The sequence below is a fragment of the Scyliorhinus torazame genome, chromosome 16 (assembly GCF_047496885.1).
Source record: "Scyliorhinus torazame isolate Kashiwa2021f chromosome 16, sScyTor2.1, whole genome shotgun sequence".
NCBI lineage: Eukaryota > Metazoa > Chordata > Chondrichthyes > Carcharhiniformes > Scyliorhinidae > Scyliorhinus > Scyliorhinus torazame.
Window position 1 is genome coordinate 173,379,642 of NC_092722.1, and position 17,853 is coordinate 173,397,494.

The 17,853-nt window shown below is 42.6% G+C and overlaps 1 protein-coding gene across 5 annotated transcripts in view; it reads right to left on the reverse strand.

The window, feature by feature from the left end:
- Positions 1–4,108: 4,108 nt before the first annotated feature.
- Positions 4,109–17,853, reverse strand: part of rab11fip2 (RAB11 family interacting protein 2 (class I)) — a 127,341-nt gene continuing 113,596 nt past the window's right edge. For 2 of the 5 annotated variants that reach the window (XR_011935549.1, XR_011935548.1), the window contains exons 5-6: positions 14,835–15,249; positions 8,786–8,913 (exon numbers count right to left, since the gene is read on the reverse strand). Coding sequence is in view for 3 of the 5 variants with exons in the window: in XM_072479493.1 (XP_072335594.1) it covers positions 8,680–8,913 (234 nt within the window). In the remaining 2 variants the exon portion in view is untranslated. Of the gene's footprint in view, positions 8,914–14,834; positions 15,250–16,910; positions 17,186–17,853 lie in introns of those variants that run through there. The other 3 variants (XM_072479493.1, XM_072479492.1, XM_072479494.1) reach the window with 2 other exon arrangements.

Consider the following 17,853-nt stretch of genomic DNA (forward strand, 5'->3'; position numbering starts at 1 on the left):
TGACACTCTTTTTGCATTGCTGCTAACCAGCAGTGTATGCTGAAAATGAGGAGCAAACAAATATACAAAAGTGGAAAGCACGCTTAATTTATTCACCCACACAATAAATGCATCACATTCCCGATATCTGCATGGTTTTGAATAACACTACCACTTGCACTTCAACACCACGTATCCAGTATTTGATATTAGGCTGATCTTCAACTGAGCCAGATGACATTATTTTCCAAAATAATTTTTGTTAATCTGATTATAATTTTTTTTTTGAATAAACATTTTATTGAGGTATTTTCGGTAACAACAACAAAATAAACAATATACATGAAACCATAAACATAGTGCAAAAGCCGTTTACCTTTCATACAGGTCCCACCCTTATTACTCCCCTACTCTAACCTAAACTACTACCCCCCCACCCCCGTCTGCTGACGATTAATTTTCCGCGAAGAAGTCGACGAACGGTTGCCACCTCCGGGTGAACCCTAACAATGAACCTCTCAAGGCAAACTTAATTTTCCCCATACAGAGAAAGCTAGCCATGTCCGATAGCCAGGTCTCCGACTTCGGGGGCTTTGAGTCCCTCCATGCTAATAGTATCAGTCTCCGGGCTACCAGGGAAGCAAAGGTCAGAACGTTTGCCTCTTTCTCCTCCTGGATTCCCAGATTTTCCGACACCCCAAAAATCGCCACCTCTGGACTCAGCGCCATCCTTGTTTTTAAAACCTCGGACATGTCATCCGCAAACCCCTGCCAAAATCCCCTAAGCTTTGGACATGTCCAAAACATGTGGACATGGTTCGCTGGTCCACCCGCACATTTTGTGCACCTGTCCTCCACCCCAAAGAATCTGCTCATCCGGGCCACTGTCATGTGGGCCCAGTGCACAAACTTAAATTGTATCAGGCTGAGCCTGGCACATGTTGCGGACGCATTGTCTCTACTCAACGGGTCTGCCCATAGACCATCCTCCATCTCACCTCCCAGCTCCTCCTCTCACTTGCGCTTCAGTTCTTCGGTCTGCGTCTCCTCCAACCCCATAAGCTCCTTATAGATGTCCGAGACGCTCCTCTTCCCTACCCACCCTCTGGAAATTACCCTGTGCTGAATCCCCCTTAGCGGTAGGAGCAGGAAGGTTGACACCTGTTTACGAAGGAAGTCTCTCACCTGCAGATACCCAAATTTGTTTCCCCTCGCCAGCCCAAACTTTTCCTCCAACACCCTCATACTCAGAAAGTTCCCCTCTATGAACACCCCCCCCATCCTCTCAATCCCCGTTCTCCGCCATAACCGAACCCCCCATCCATACGCCCCGGGCCAAACCGATGATTATCACAAATTGGGTCCCAGACCGATGCTCCTACGTGCCGCCTCCACTGGCCCCAAACTCTCAGGATCGCCACCACCAGGGGGCTGGTGGAATACCACGCCGGCGGGAGCGGCAGAGGCGCAGTTACCAACGCCCCCAGACTGGTGCCCTTACAAGAAGCCGCCTCCATACGCACCCATGTCGACCTCTCCCCCACTTCCTGATCATGGCTATTTTAGCTGCCCAGTAATGGTTGCTAAAATTTGGCAGCGCCAGCCCGCCCTCTCCCCGACTCTGCTCAAGCATTACCTTCCTTACCCCGCGGGGTCTTGCACGCCCAGACGAAGCCCGTGATCACTCTGTTGACCCGCTTAAAAAAGGACCGCAGAATAAAGATGGGGAGACATTGAAATACAAATAGGAATCTCTGGAGGACCTTCATTTTCACCGTTTGCACCCTCCCGGCCAGAGACAAGGGAAGCGCGTCCCATCTCCGAAAATCGTCCTTCATTTGGTCCACTAGCCGGACCAGATTCAATTTATGCAGCCGGTCCCACTCTCGCGCCACTTGGATGCCCAGGTACCTAAAACTACCCCCTACTGACCTAAATGGCAGCTCTCCCAGTCACCTCTCCTGTCCCCTCGCCTGAACGACAAACATCTCACTCTTTTCCATATTTAGCTTATACCCAGAGAACCGGCCGAATTCCTCTAAAATCTTCATGATTTCTTCCATCCCCTCTACTGGGTCTGAAACGTACAGAAGCAGATCATCTGCATAGAGCGGAACCCTGTGCTCCACCCCACCCTCCAGCCCCTGAAGCTCTCAGAGCAATTGCCAACGGCTCTATAGCCAGCACAAACAACAGTGGGGAGAGGGGGCATTCCTGTCTTGTCCCTCGGTGCAGTCTAAAATAGTCCGAAGTTGTCCTGTTCGTCTGTACACTTGCCACAGGAGCCTGATACAGTAACCTGACCCAGTCAATAAAGCCCCGCCCAAATCCAAACCATCCCAGTACCTCCCACAGATAATCCCATTCTACCCGATCAAAAGCCTTTTCTGCATCCATTGCGATCACTACCTCAACCTATCTATCTTCCGGGGGCATCATGATCACATTTAACAGCCTTCTTACATTGGCCACCAACCTCCTACCCTTAACAAACCCCATCTCGTCCTCCCCAATAACGTCCGGAACACTGTCCTCAATCCTGGAGGACAAGATTTTGGCCAGCTACTTGGCATCCACATTCAGCAGGGAGATCGGCCTGTAGGACCCACACAGCTCCGGGTTCTTGGCCCGCTTTAGCATCAGCGAAATCATTGCCTGTGACATCGTCGGGGGCAGCACCCCTCTTTCCCTTGCCTCATTGAACATCCTCAACAACACTGGCCCCAGTATCCCCGAGAACTTTTTATAAAACTCCACTGCGTACCCGTCCGGACCCGGGGCCTTACCGGCCTGCATGGCCTTCAAGCCCTCCACTATCTCTTCCAGCCTAATTGGGGCCCCCAGCCCTTCTACCCGCTCCCGGTCCACCGTTGCGAAATTCAGCCTCTCCAGGAAGGGCCTCATCCCCTCCGGTCCCGTAGGGGGTTCCGACCTGTACAGCCTGCTGTAGAAATCCCTAAACGCCTTATTCACCCGTACCGAATCAACAACCAGGTTTCCCTCACCGTCCTTTACTTTCCCTAACTCCCTAGCTGCTTTCCTCTTCCAAAGCATTCTGCTGGTCTTAACAAAGAAATGTACAGCACAGGAACAGGTCCTTCGGCCCTCCAAGCCTGTGCCGACCATGCTGCCCGACTAAACTACAATCTTCTACACTTCCTGCGTCCGTATCCCTCTATTCCCATCCTATTCATGTATTTGTCAAGATGCCCCTTAAATGTCACTATCGTCCCTGCTTCCACCACCTCCTCCGGCAGCGAGCTCCAGGTACCCATTACGCTCTGCGTAAAAAACTTGCCTCGTACATCTACTCTAAACCTTGCCCCTCTCACCTTAAACCTATGCCCCCTAGTAATTGACCCCTCTACCCTGGGGAAAAGCCTTCCCTCCATGTTCATAAATCGCCCCTCTCGCCTTTATCTGATTATAATTTAAACTGAACTGACGATAAGCCTGAAACTGGCTAAAACGTATATTGATTTGGGGCGGCATGGTGGTTAGCACTACTACCTCATGGCACTGAGGACCTAGGTGCGATCCCGACCCCCTGTCCGTGTGGAGTTTGCACATTCTCCCAGTGTCTGCATGGGTCTCAACCACCAGCCCAAAGATGTGAACGGTAGGTGGATATGGGCATGCTGAATTGCCCCTTGACAAAAAAGACATATATTGATTTTCAGACAATTGTGCTTCACGTTAACTTTTAAAAGGATGGCATTTATTTCAGGGGCTCCTGGCTAACCCAGAGAGAAATAGCTGTTTCTAATACTGCACTAGACAGAGACAACATCAGCTTGGAGCAGAAGCAAAATACTTGATTATGGAAATCTGAAACAAAAACAGAAAATGCTGGACATACTCAGGAGGTCACGCAGCATCTGTGGAGAGAGACAGTAAACCTTTCAGGTTGATTTCATTTCAGATACAATCAATAGGTTTGGGTTATCTAGCAGTGTAAAAAGTCAAATTAAAATACTTGTACTCGCATGATGCAATGTTCCTCTGTAGCATTATCTCAACAACGTTAAATACTCCTTAATGGTGTCATAGCATGGGCTGATGAACAATTAACATCTATACAGTCACAAATTACCTGGTTTCCTGGTAAAATAGGGACAACGTTCCATCATATATTTAATACGCTTTATTAATTATCTGAAACATGCAGCATATGGTTTGTAAGCAATGTTTCAAGCATGGTTACAAATGCAGAATGCATTTAGAGGTTTACTATGTGTAATGAAAGATGTGCTTTGTCACAATTTAATTACAGTGCAAACATAATTATACTGAACTTGTTCATTAAATCATTAGTAGATTAATACCATTGGTACTTGCTTTCAACCCAATGTAATTTCTAAACATGCAATCAATGTTATATTAACATTCTTTCATACTGAAATACATACCAAGCAAAGCTACATGCAGCCATATTTCTTAGTTTATTTATAATACCAGACAGATATGGAATATCCTATTAATATAGAATATAAACAGACACTGACTGCATGCTCATTTTTAATTTATAATTGATGTTTTTGAATTTTCCATAGATACATGGCGAGTTGCAATGAATGATCAGCAACATTTTCACTTTCAAAATTCACACATTATACTACATGAAATCTTATGCATACTCATTAAAATAAAATCACATTTCTTTTGATGGCTGCCTAGGTTCATTAAAAAAGAAATCACTGAAGATAATCTTGCATAACATTCTGCTTGACATTTATGAATTAACTTTACATATGGTCAGTGTTCAATAATTGCTGCAGAAATCAGTTATGTTCTTTGTTCAATATGCTTGTAGTAGGACTGTGCAGCACCCCAACTTATTACAATAAAACGCCGTAGATGCCAGACTATTTTTAAAGCATCATTTTAGATGTGGAATTTCCATGGCTGACATTGCACTCATTAGATTTATTTCTAAAATGTAGTAAAGTAGAAGGGAGCATTAAGTTATTTTCAACTATTTACAAATTGTTCTTGATCAAAGCATTTAAAAACCTCAGATGCAAGAAAGATATACCTAATTCAGTAAAAAATTGCATAAGCAATGCATGTGCAGGCGTACCACAAGTTGAAATGGAGTGCATTAAACAGATATATTCCATGCAGCACAACAGATCATAAAGGAAAGTAGATAATGCAGCGGTACAAAAATCAACTATGAAAATATATATCGGGTGTACATTTTTCAACTTTACAGATAATAATTTTGATGACACAGTAAGTAGACCGAGCTGATTTTACTCCTTAGTTTCTGGCTAGTGACAAATCTCAAGTCAAAGGAAATACTTCATCCTCAGCAGTTTACATCCTTTACCAAATGAGGCTGCTGTTGCCAGCAATAACTAAAGTGGCAAGGAATAAAATAAAGGGATTGTTGTACTGTATGCTCATTGCAGAGCAAAAGTTCATTAAAATCAGAAATAATTGTCACACCTGTAAACTTCCGATAGATAAGTAGGACTGATACAATCCCCAGGGACCTGGGCAGTTGCATCAGATCTTTGGTAAAGCAAGCAGCCATAGCATTGCAACGAAAGTTTAGATTCTAACTTGCTTTTTTAACACCCACACAGGAGAGCAGAAGGAAAATCAGTGTTGGTATTGCACCTTTAGTACTGACCCTCAACTGAATTGAAGCGTTCTTTGTGCCCCTTGCAGTGTAGACCAGAACATTTAATTTTCATCAGTTTATCTAATTTGGACGATACAAATGGATAATTTATTGCCATGAAATGTTAAGTTCTTAGCCCAGCCAGTGATTTCAGTTGTTGAATCAGAAGTAGGTAAAGTTGTACGTTTCACTGTCCCACTCTGCAGCCTAGATTCTATTACAAAAGACGATTTAAGTGTGGCATAATTATTGGTACTCTACAAATGGCATATTAATTACATCAACTCCCTAAAGGCAGGTTCCCTTAGACGTGAACTTAAAAGCATTATTCTCTTAAAAGTGTATCTTAAATCAGCATGGATGACTTCCTGTTGTTTTCACAGCTCCTCTCTGTACCATTTACCATTACTTCAAAAGTTCACTGCATCTTACTTTTGTATTCAATAAAAAAAACTTAATGTACAAAGATTTGATCTGTCTTCTGTCTCCAAATAATTATAACAAAGTTATCCAGCATGTACCTTAAAGAGTGTAAAGCATAATAAAAGATAAATTTACAGAAGCCGTCATTATGTTTTTGTGAAACAGAAAACCAAACGCACAAAATTAAATAATTTAAACCCATTGTTGCAGACTTCATTTTAGAAAGTGAAACGGCAATACTGGCATAGAGCATTTAAATAGATTATGTGGGCACTTCAAATATTTAAATAATGAAATGAAATGAAATGAAAATCGCTCGTCACAAGTAGGCTTCAAATGAAGTTACTGTGAAAAGCCCCTAGTCGCTACATTCCGGCGCCTGTTCAGGGAGGCTGGTACGGGAATTGAACCGTGCTGCTGGCCTGCCTTGGTCTGCTTTAAAAGCCACCTATTTAGCCCTGTGCTAAACCAGCCCCTAATTTTAATAGTATGTGTCAAATCTTCAAAGCAAGCAGCTTTACCCAGCTAAGAGTACTTCTCCGGGGGCAGCACGGTTGGCACAGTGGTTAGCATTGCTGCCTACGGCGCTGAGGACCCGGGTTCGAATCCCGGCCCTGGGTCACTGTCCGTGTGGAGTTTGCACATTCTCCCTGTGTTTGCGTGGGTTTCACCCCCACAACCCAAAAGATGTGCAGGGTAGGTGGATTGGCCATGCTAAATTGCCCCTTAATTGGAAAAAACAAATAATTGGGTACTCTAAATTTATTTTTTAAAAAAGAGTACTTCTCCGAGTTGAGATCGGTGTTGTTTTATTGCAGCCAGGTAATTAACCATGAATGACTAAAGCAGCTTTCACCATCAGATTAAAAACTTTGATATCAATACTGTTTTTGATGAGTGATTCTGGACAAACACAAGAAATGGCTACTTGCTGTATGAAACATGCACTTATACTGAAGATGCTCACTGAAGATTCCTTAAGATGCTCACAGGTCCAAGTGCCAGTAACTGATAACCACAGACTGTGTCCATTAAATGTATAGCATTAAATAATATGTTTGGAATAACTGTCATATACATGAACATAAAGGTAAATGAATACTGTGGTTACAATGCACTGAAGGTGACAATCAAATGTTAGAGGCTGTTCAGTAATGTGGAAGCTGTGGTTCAATTTAAATGCACAAGAAAATTAGTATAGTTTGGCATAAAATGCACAACCTTTATTCTGAACATCTACCAATGCATGTTTTTACAAAAAATGTATTTAACTTATTTGTAAGAACTCTCAGATGAGATGTTTTTTAAATGACAGAGAATTTGACATTTTTATTTTAAGACTATATGAACAATTCACCACTGGAGGCTGGTTCTCCCAATAAAACCGCAAGTACCATTTCAAGAAGTTGAAATATCTCAGGCTGGAGTTATACTGCACTCTCAATCAAATCCAGTGCAAGATGGGGCGGTCGAGAGGGCTCACACTAAAGTTATGGTGCCAGATGTAAATTGACATTCACCCACTTCTCTTAAATGCAAAAACGCCAGTAAAACCACAGCCTCAGATGATATAAGCAATGTTTTAACAAACTTCAATAAATATTCCAATCAGTTTGCTCTGTAAAAAAAAAAGATGCCCATTGTATTTATGCTGTACATATTCCCCCGAGACAGGGTAAAATTCAGATAAAATGAGAATGGAAAACATTGCATTTTTCTAATGGATTGCAATATTAGGTGAGTGGTATGTTTAGTGGAAGTACAGGTGTAAAATGAGGTCCAAAGAGTGAGCCCAGTGTTGTGGAAGTACTGGAAGATTCAAATACATTAGGCATTCAAGCAACAGGCAAGAATAAAGTGATCAGTTTTGGCATCATAGAGTAAACCTACATCTTGTTCAAATATATTCAACTAAAGTGTATGAATGCCTGCTGCTAAATAATAGAAAACGCACCATTAAATTTACTATGTGAACTCCTCTCTAATAAATATGTCAGGCCCTTCCCCAAAAGTACATAAACATAACAGATAATCAAGTAATCGGTAAGTATAAAGTGACCAGTTTTGGCATCGCAGAGTATACTGATATTTTGCTTCAATATATTCAAGTGTATTAATGGCTTCCACAATATAAATATAAAACACAACACTAAATATACTGTGGAAACTCCCCAAATAAATGTTGGATCCTTGCCAAAAGGTATGCAAACAATACTGTGGCTATTTAAATAAGTCTAATTACAGCAAAGCTATATTCATTTTAGATTGCTATTTCATTCTATTGTTGCTACATTCTATCTGTAAAGATAAATACAAAAATAAATATGCAAGGCCAACGGGCAAGTCATTCAGAAAGAGAGGGCTCCCCATGGTCAATGTACCAGTGAAGTCACTATATGTTGTGCAGATTGGCACAATATAATCAATCATATTTTGTTTAAAACAAACTGACACGTTCATACTTGAATGTTCGCCAAATTGCTGAGAGACTCAAGATATATTGGTTCTACTTTACTTGGCAACAATTACTCAATACTCACTGTGGAAAGTTTTAGACCATTTCTGTTCTGTAAACCTCTTACCAATTTGTTGATTATAAAGATCTTCAGAGTTGCCATTGCATTTTGTCACACATTAAGTATATTCTGTTAATTAGGTAAATTGTTCTTTGAAAGCTTTCCAGCTTTTCTCGATGGTTCATATGGTACTCTAAGAATGCTGGGAGTTTCCTCCATTACTCGCACTAGAAGGTTATCAATGTAGTCCTCAAGTTCCCGGATTTGACCATCCTTTCTCTTATCAAGTTCTTTCTGCTTAACAAGTTCATAGATCAGCTCATCATATGATAAGTTACGATATCCAGTGGCAAGTAGACTGGGATCCTGGAATCAGAAACTGAAGTTAGATTATATAAGGTTTTATCCTCCTTGCGTTAGGCTATTTTTAAACCACAAAGAACTTAATACTGGGTGTCAGCTTAAATAAAGTCACTTTCCCCCTCCAACAAATCGAGTAAGATCATTGTTGATTGATTAGGCCACTTTATTGGATATTCCTGCGAAGACAGGCACTGGCCTACCCAAGGATGGCAGCACCAAAATGGAGCTCCCACTGCAGCTATTTCAAAATCAGCTGCACACTAAATTGAATTAGTCAGGAAACGTGCAGGCAGAGAACTTTAACTTACCCAAAATAGAAGCATAATTTAAGTTTCTGCAAGCGCTCATGCATTCTTCTGGTTTATTTGTGGAATGCCTACTTACATATTCACTGGTGGTGGAACCATGTAGATTAATTAGTATTGGGATCAATCTCATATTTGGAACACAGAAAATATCCAACCCAGTCCAGGTTAGGGCTGCAATTACTATAAGTAACAAATATTTGAAATATATAAAGCTTGGGTTTACACACTAATGGACTATTTAGGGAAGGGGAAAAGGAAAAATAGGTTTGCATATTTAAATACAATAGCTTACATTTCCAACAAACATTTTGGAATTTTTGAAACAACGTTTAGTGCTGTTATGCTGTGTGATTTCATTAGAGTATTGAATACAATGAGCAGGATCCTTTGAAACTAATGTTTGGGGCAATTGTTTTGTGGGAGTGGGGTAAAGATCCCATTACCCCAGCTGCCCTTCTAATCTGGGGGGGGGGGGGGGGGAAGAGGAGAAGAGAGAGAGAGAGGAAGAGGGAGGATTGCACAGAAGGAGTGGCCTTCAAACCGAAAGAAATGTTTCTAGATTTTTAAATTTGTAGTTCCATCTCGGGTGACTACTTGCAAAAGGATAAAAAGAAAATCAATTCAGGATAAGAGTACGTAGGATGGGCCTGGGCCTAATGAGAATCCCTTACATCCAGTGTGCCAAGCAGGCAGGTTACGTGAAGCAAATTGAAGGATGTATTTCACGGATCTGCATTTAAATTGTAACGTGCCTTCCCCATGAACCACTGGACTAAGACTTGCACCAGTGCGCGTGGCTGGCTATTTTTGGTCTCAAACCACCCTAGTTTCACCAAAAGATTAGTCAGGTGCATGGCCAGGAAATCTATGTTATTATATCTGAAAATCAGCACACTCATTTTTTGGATGTACTAGGTAAGAAATAAATTCAATAGTGTTTCTGCAAAATAATTTGCTTTACAGAATTACATGTTAATAAGGATGAATGATTGCGATGGATCTTAACTAGAAGTATTACACCTTTTGTGAAAATAGGCAAAATATGCCCCCTGATTTCTTGGTAGGGTGATTTAGTCACCTCCAGTTGTGATCAATATCCAAAAGTAAATTTGCTTCAAACTTCCTATTAACAGAATTAGTACACGACCACGGTTTCAAAATGCCAACATTTTATGCATTCAGTATTTCATTCTGACTGTATTTTATTTTCATATTAACTTTTTAACTATAAATTTAAAGTACCCAATTCTTTTTTTCCCCCCAATTAAGGGGCAATTTAGTGTGGCCAATCCACCTTCCTTGCACATCTTTGTGTTTATGGGGGTGTGACCCACAGACACAGGGAGAATGTGCAAACTCTACACGGACAGTAACCCGGGGCCAGGATCGAAACTCGGTCCTCGTGAGGCAGCAGTGCTAACCATTGCGCCACTATGCCGCCCTTTTTTCATATTAACTTAATGCTCAAAAGGTGAAGGGTGTCAATCGTGGGGAGTAGACATTTCTCTGGCATGCCAGCAATAAGTATTCTTAGATCAGGAAGTTAATTGGTCAGATACAGGGGAAAGTTTGCTCTACATTTCCCCAATGTGCTTTAATCATCATTTCAGAAGAACATCACTAATTGCACCAGTGTGACTATATCCTCGTCATGCAACCAGGTGAATGCTATTGATTAAAAGCCTTAATTCACTTAAGAAAATGTTTGCATTAGTTCTAATAGAGTCCAAAAATAATGCGTCAAGATGTGAAGGATATTTCCCTGAAACACTTGCACACTGGTTTGGGAAATTTACAAGAAAAAATTACAAAGGACGCCCATTATATTTGTACTGAATAATCATCTTAACCTTTTTACACAAAGAAAATAGATAATTAAACTCTTAATGTGAAAATAAAATAGATGTTTATCTTGAATGGGTCTGTGCCAAGTTCATCTGGAGGCGTGCATCAGTACCCTAAAAGAGTTTGATGTTACCCCAACCCTACTTGTATTGATCTTTGAGCACCAGCTGCCATAACCTAGAGTCTCCTTCAGCTAGTAGATCAATTTAAAACTGCTGAATTTTGATAGAAATGTAGTCAGGATAGCTATTTTTAATCACCTGTTATTAACTCTGGTCAGTAAACACATTGGACTGGCAGCAAAATAATCTGCGAAGATCTCCAAATGCGTCAGAGTGAAGCCTCGAAAGAAGGGGCATTATTATCTAGGTTGTTTTGTGTGTCATGACTATCTTCTCCTCAAAGACATTCCTTTAAACCTCCCTCTCTTTCACTAAGCTTTTGGTCATCTGCCCAATATTTCCATATGCGAAATGGTATCAAATCTTGTTTTGCACCTGTGAGGCATCTTAGAATGTATTACTATGCTAAAAGCACCATGTAAATTCAAGTTGCTGTAGTTGTTACACAATGCTCTCTCAAACAACACAATGCTCTCTCAAACACTTTAAAAAAAACATTGTTTCACGGAGCTACCCCAGCAACAAAACTCTGATAATCATTTCCGTAGGCTATTCTCCAAAGACTTGACCGGTTTGGTGATAGCACTGCAAGGTGAAGACCAGGGACTATGTTTTTCCAACCTCACTCACAACTTGGGACATACCTCCAAGAGGGAGGGAGGGAAGTTATAACTTTTACTCATCATGGAGGAGCTCCAGATCACAGCCAGCTTTCTGATCCTTATGTCTTATTGTACTAGCAACAGGAACTCGAGCTTCCATCAATATTCCCACTAAAGTAGGATTATTTCAAGATGTTTCAGGCCTCAAATGCCTGTGCAAAACAATGCTGCTCGAGCCCATGCTCAGACCCTGATGTACGGATTTCTTGGCCCAGAGGGCGGGAGGTGGTTACGGAGAGGGAGCGAATTTGAGCACAAGGATAAGAACTTGAAATTTGAGGTGTAGCTGCAGCCAGTACACACAAGGGTGATGGGTAAGTGGGACCTGATGAAGTTAGGACATGTGCAGCAGAGTTTTTTTTATATGCTGAGATTTAGAGGGTGCGGAAGGCAGGAGGTTAGCCAAGATAGCACTGGAATAATCGAGCCTAGAGGTAGCAAGAACATTGTCGAGGGTTTCAGCAGCCAGTGGTGGTGGAAATAGGAGAGAATGCAATAGTGGAGCCAGGAAATATTACACAAGTTGAAATAAGTATCGTATCGATGCTGAAGACACAGGCTTGGTCGCTCCATTCAGGGTCAAGTAGGCCGCCAAAGTAGTGAATAGTCTGAAGCCAACAACAGAAAGTGGACATGGCGGGGGATGGAGTTGGTGACTGTGGGGACAGTTTGTGTGGCGTAAACGTTTGCTCATCCAATGTTGGATACCGGGCAAACTGACAAATCAAAGGCAATGGAAGGGAGAGGGGATGGTGATAAACATCTGGATATAGTCAGTTCAAATGCGGAATCTGCTATTAATCATGAATAACAAATAGAAATTAGCACGATGGTCAGGGCTAGCAAACTCACGCCATATTCCTACTTTAAATACTACTTCATGCATAAAAATTAATGTTTGAAGCTCTCTCATGCATTTTCAAGAATGTAATTATGAGCAGTGTTATTGTAAATCACTTCGAGGACCAGTCTCTGGTGTAGCCAGCACCACGTTTATCTATCTTGACTTCCAAAAGGCCTTTGATAAGGTGCCTCACGGGAGACTGTTGAGTAAAATAAGGGCCCATGGTATTCGAGGCAAGGTACTAACATGGATTGACGATTGGCTATCAGGCAGAAGGCAGACAGTTGGGATAAAAGGTTCTTTTTTGGAATGGCAACCGGTGACGAGTGGTGTCCCGCAGGGTTCAGTGTTGGGGCCACAGCTGTTCTCTTTATATATTAACGATCTAGATGACGGGACTGGGGGCATTCTGGCTAAGTTTGCCGATGATACAAAGCTAGGTGGAGGGGCAGGTAGTATGGAGGAGGTGGGGAGGCTGCAGAAAGATTTAGACAGTTTAGGAGAGTGGTCCAAGAAATGGCTGATGAAATTCAATGTGGGCAAGTGCGAGGTCTTGCACTTTGGAAAAAAGAATAGAGGCATGGACTATTTTCTAAACGGTGACAAAATTCATAATGCTGAAGTGCAAAGGGACTTGGGAGTCCTAGTCCAGGATTCTCTAAAGGTAAACTTGCAGGTTGAGTCTGTAATTAAGAAAGCAAATGCAATGTTGTCATTTATCTCAAGAGGCTTGGAATATAAAAGCAGGCATGTACTTCTGAAGCTTTATAAAGCATTAGTTAGGCCCCATTTAGAATACTGAGAGCAATTTTGGGCCCCACACCTCAGGAAGGACATACTGGCACTGGAGCGGGTCCAGCGGAGATTCACACGGATGATCCCAGGAATGGTAGGCCTAACATACGATGAACGTCTGAGGATCTTGGGATTATATTCATTGAAGTTTAGGAGGTTGAGGGGAGATCTAATAGAAACTTACAATTTAGTGAATGGCTTAGATAGGGTGGACGTAGGGAAGTTGTTTCCATTAGCAGGGGAGACTAGGACCCGGGGGCACAGCCTTAGAATAAAACTTTAGAACAGAGATGAGGAGAAATTTCTTCAGTCAGAGAGTGGTGGGTCTGTGGAAATCATTGCCACAGAGGGCGGTGGAGGCCGGGACGTTGAGTGTCTTTAAGACAGAAGTTGATAAATTCTTGATTTCGAGGAATTAAGGGCTATGGAGAGAGAGCGGGTAAATGGAGTTGAAATCAGCCATGATTGAATGGTGGAGTGGACTCGATGGGCCGAATGGCCTTACTTCCGCTCCAATGTCTTATGGTCTTTTGATTGTGGGCAGGCAGTGCTTGGTCGATGTGCACAGAGCCAGGAATGTTTTGTTCCAATTGCTGCTCATAGGGGCCTACTTTAACCACAGGGCAAGTTCCAGCAGGCATACAACAAATTGAACATTCAAACTACACATATAAAAGTTTGGAACACAACTGTTTGCTATTGTTAGAGCTGTGTTATCCGCAATGCAATGCAAGTTTAAAGGATTCCATAGCATGAACTGGCAAGGTTTATTACCCCCTCTACTCAAAAATGGCACTGTAATAGAAATAGAACACAAATTAGGTAGCAAGTTTCTGAAGTGAATTTATGTTCTCAATGCTACACGTGGATCTCTTTCAACTCTTAATAGACAAAATATTTCCCTTTAGAACAATACTACATCTATAAATGGCTTGTCTACAAATTACTAGATCATTTTTAATGGACTTTACCAGAAAAATATCACCGTATATCTTTCAACATCTGGACTAAAGTGGAGTTTAGAAAATATATGATGAAATTGGGACTTATTCTTTTAGATATATAATGAAATTTATTGTACCTCTTAAGCACAAATCAGAGAGTGATACACTCTTTCAGGTAGTTTGAAAAATGCAACTGTTTAACTTGTAGAATTAGCAGCCACTTAATTACTCTCCCACCTCAAAAATCATTAGCAGAAACTGATTCAGGCATGGAATCATTCGCAAGTAAAAAATATGCAAACACAATTTGAGCTATCATCAACAGGCAGAGAGGTGGACCGGCTGCGATGTCAAGGGGCATTCTTTATGAATACAGGGAGAAAACCAGTTGTCTTTTGGCTCACCAGTTTAAGCTGCAGGCAGCTTCCGGGGAAATCATGCAGGTATGCAACTCGCGCGGTAGCCTGGTTTCTACCCCACCTCAGGTTAATGTGGCTTTTGAATCGTTCTATCATGAACTTTATAGATCGGAGCCCGTCCGGCGCAGGGATCGGTCCTGATTGACGTTTTGGACAGCTTATCCATCCCAGGTGTGGAGGTGAAGATGAGCAATGAGTTGGAATCTCCACTAAATTCAGATGAAATTATAAAATGCAATGGTTTGATGCAGACGGGCAAAGCTGGTGGCACAGATGGCTTTTCCATTGAATTCCATAAGACGTTCTCGGAGCAGTTGGTGCCTTTCATTCTGGACGTGTTGAATGATTTCTTATCCCAGGGTTGCCCTCTACCTCCACACAGGCCTACATCTCCTTGATTCTGAAGAAAGACAAAGACGCAACAGAGTGTGGGTCATTTTGGCTGTTCTCACTCTTGGAACACGTATGTCAAGTTACTTGCCAAGGTGCTGGCGCTGCGGCTGGAGCCCTGACTCCCAGAGGTAATCTTGGAGGATCAGATTTGCTTTAAGGTTTGACAATTATCAACCAATAAATGTCACCTGTTAAACATTGCCCTTTTCTCCTCCTCAGTGCCTGAACCGGTGATTGTTTTCGTGGAAGCTGAAAAATTACTGGATGGATTGGAGTACGAGCATCTGTTCGAGATTCTTGGGAAGTTCGGATTTGGCCTCAAGGTTATTTTCTGGATTCGGCTACTGTATAAACCCCCACCCCTGGCGCGGAGGAGAGCCCAGTGGGTTTGTTACCATTTTGCCTCACCAAGACTATCTTTCGTTATCTGGGGTCTGGGGCCCACAATTGGACCTCGCATCAAAAATTAAATTATGCTAATCTGGTGGACAGTATCAAAACAGACTCGCAGAAGTGGGATAACCTTCCCCTATCCTTGGCAGGTAGACTTCAGGCTATGAAAATGCTCTCAAGGTTTTTATTTCTTCTTCAATGTTTCACAAAACCCTTTTTTGTTAAAATCAACAAATTAATGTTCTCTTATTTGGGCGGTTAAGACTCCCAGGATCTGTGGGGCTTTGCTCCAAAGAGACAGACAATTCAGGGGGGGCTGGCCCTATCCAATTTATTGTTTTACTATAGGGCAGCCAATATTTAGAAGATATTTACAATCCTGATTTCATATGGGGACAAATGGAAGTGAGCTCCTGCACTGATTCTAGCCTTTGCGCAATAGTTACTGCATCGTTGCCTTTCCCTCCGGTGACATTGTCCCGAATCCAGTGGTAGTCGCCACAGAATCTGAAAGCAGGTCAGGTGGCATTTCAAGCTTTGTTCCCTATCTTCACTACCCTCCATCTGCAACAACCACCTTTTTCTACCAGCAGGATTGGACTTTCTGTTCAAGTCTTGGGGGGGGGGGGGGAAGAAAAGAGAGAGCCTGTACAGGTGTGGAGACCTGTTCGTGGAGGGGAGGTTGCCAGTTTTAAGAGGTTGGCGGAGAAATTCCAACTTCCTGGTTTCCTCTCCTTTCCCTTGGCACCATCCTCTTCCCTGTTGAAGAAGATTTTGTCTTTGGCCGGGTCTGATGAGGGGGCGGGGGAAGGAAGACTATTTTGGGCATAGTCAGCTCCGTTGAGGGAGTTGAGGATGAAATGTGAGGGCGAATTGGGGCCCATTCTGGATGGTAAGGCCCTTAATAGGATCAACTCCACGTCTTCATGTGCTCGATTAAGTCTGATTCAATTTAAGGTGGTGCACAGGGCTCAACTGACTAAAGTGAGGATGAGCAGATTCTTGTCTGGGCTGGAGGATAAGTGTGAGCTCTACTCTCGGAGGCCGGTTAACCACCCACACAAAAGGTAATGGCACCATAGACCCAGGTGACCATAGACTGCTTTCTCCTTTGAGGGAGAGCTGACTGATGGTGATTTTACCGGAGGATCACCACACCTCAGGCAAGGGGCAAGTTTGAGTAGGCAGATCTTCATGAATAACTTCAGCCGATAATGGAATTGAACCAGTATTGCTGGCCTTGCTCTGCAATATGAACCAACAGTCTAGTCCAGTGAGCTAAACCGGCCCTCAACCAGACCCATGTTCTGGTCCTGACCTAAGTTGGTAAGCTTCTGGGCCTCTTTCTTTAACATCATGTCAGAGATACTCAATGCAGATTTGGATCCATATCCACTGGTGGCCACATTTGGGGTGTTCTACTCGCCGTACTTCAGTTGGGGGTGAAGGCGGATGTCCTCGCATTCACCTCGTTGATAGCCTGGAGATGAGTTCTGCCTGGGAGGAGGTTTCCTAATGCCTCGATGTGGTTGGGTGAACTGGTGTATTTTCTGCATTTGGAGAAGGTTAAATACGCCATTAGAGGGTTGGTAGAAGGGTTTTACCTAAAATGGCAGCCATTCATTTCCCTTCTCAAGAAGCTAGTCACTGTCAGCTGTTAGGGGGGTTAGTTTAGTTTTTGGGTTAAAGTTAATATGTGTTTTTGCTTGCTTGTCTCTTTCTTCTATTGTGTATTCTTGGTTAATTGTTTCGGGTGGTATTATTTAAAATTTTTAAACATTTAAAAAAAAAAATTAATGAAATCATCCATAAACTTTCCAACAGCCAATATTTTCTAGAACAGTGTTTTTCAAATTTGTTTGCCCGGGACCTATTTTTACAAACCGGCCATCTTCGGGACCCAATGTCGCACGTTCCACAATGGCTCAGGAAGAGGCGGCCTGCCTCACTGGTCTCCGAGTCTGCGCACTGCTGAGGGGCACGCATGCGCGGCGTGGCTGGCATTCTGAAAGCCGGTCGCGGCCATTGGGCACGTGTTCCTGTGATCTGGAATGCCACGACCGACCGCGACACACCCGCGGGTTGCGACGGAGTTCGAAAATTACTGTTCTGGAAGATACTGTTCCCATCTAGTTCACTCTGCAGGAAAAAGGTTACTCGTGCATACACAGCTGAAGTAAATTAGCCTGATATAAATGGTATTTCCAAATTTGAGGCA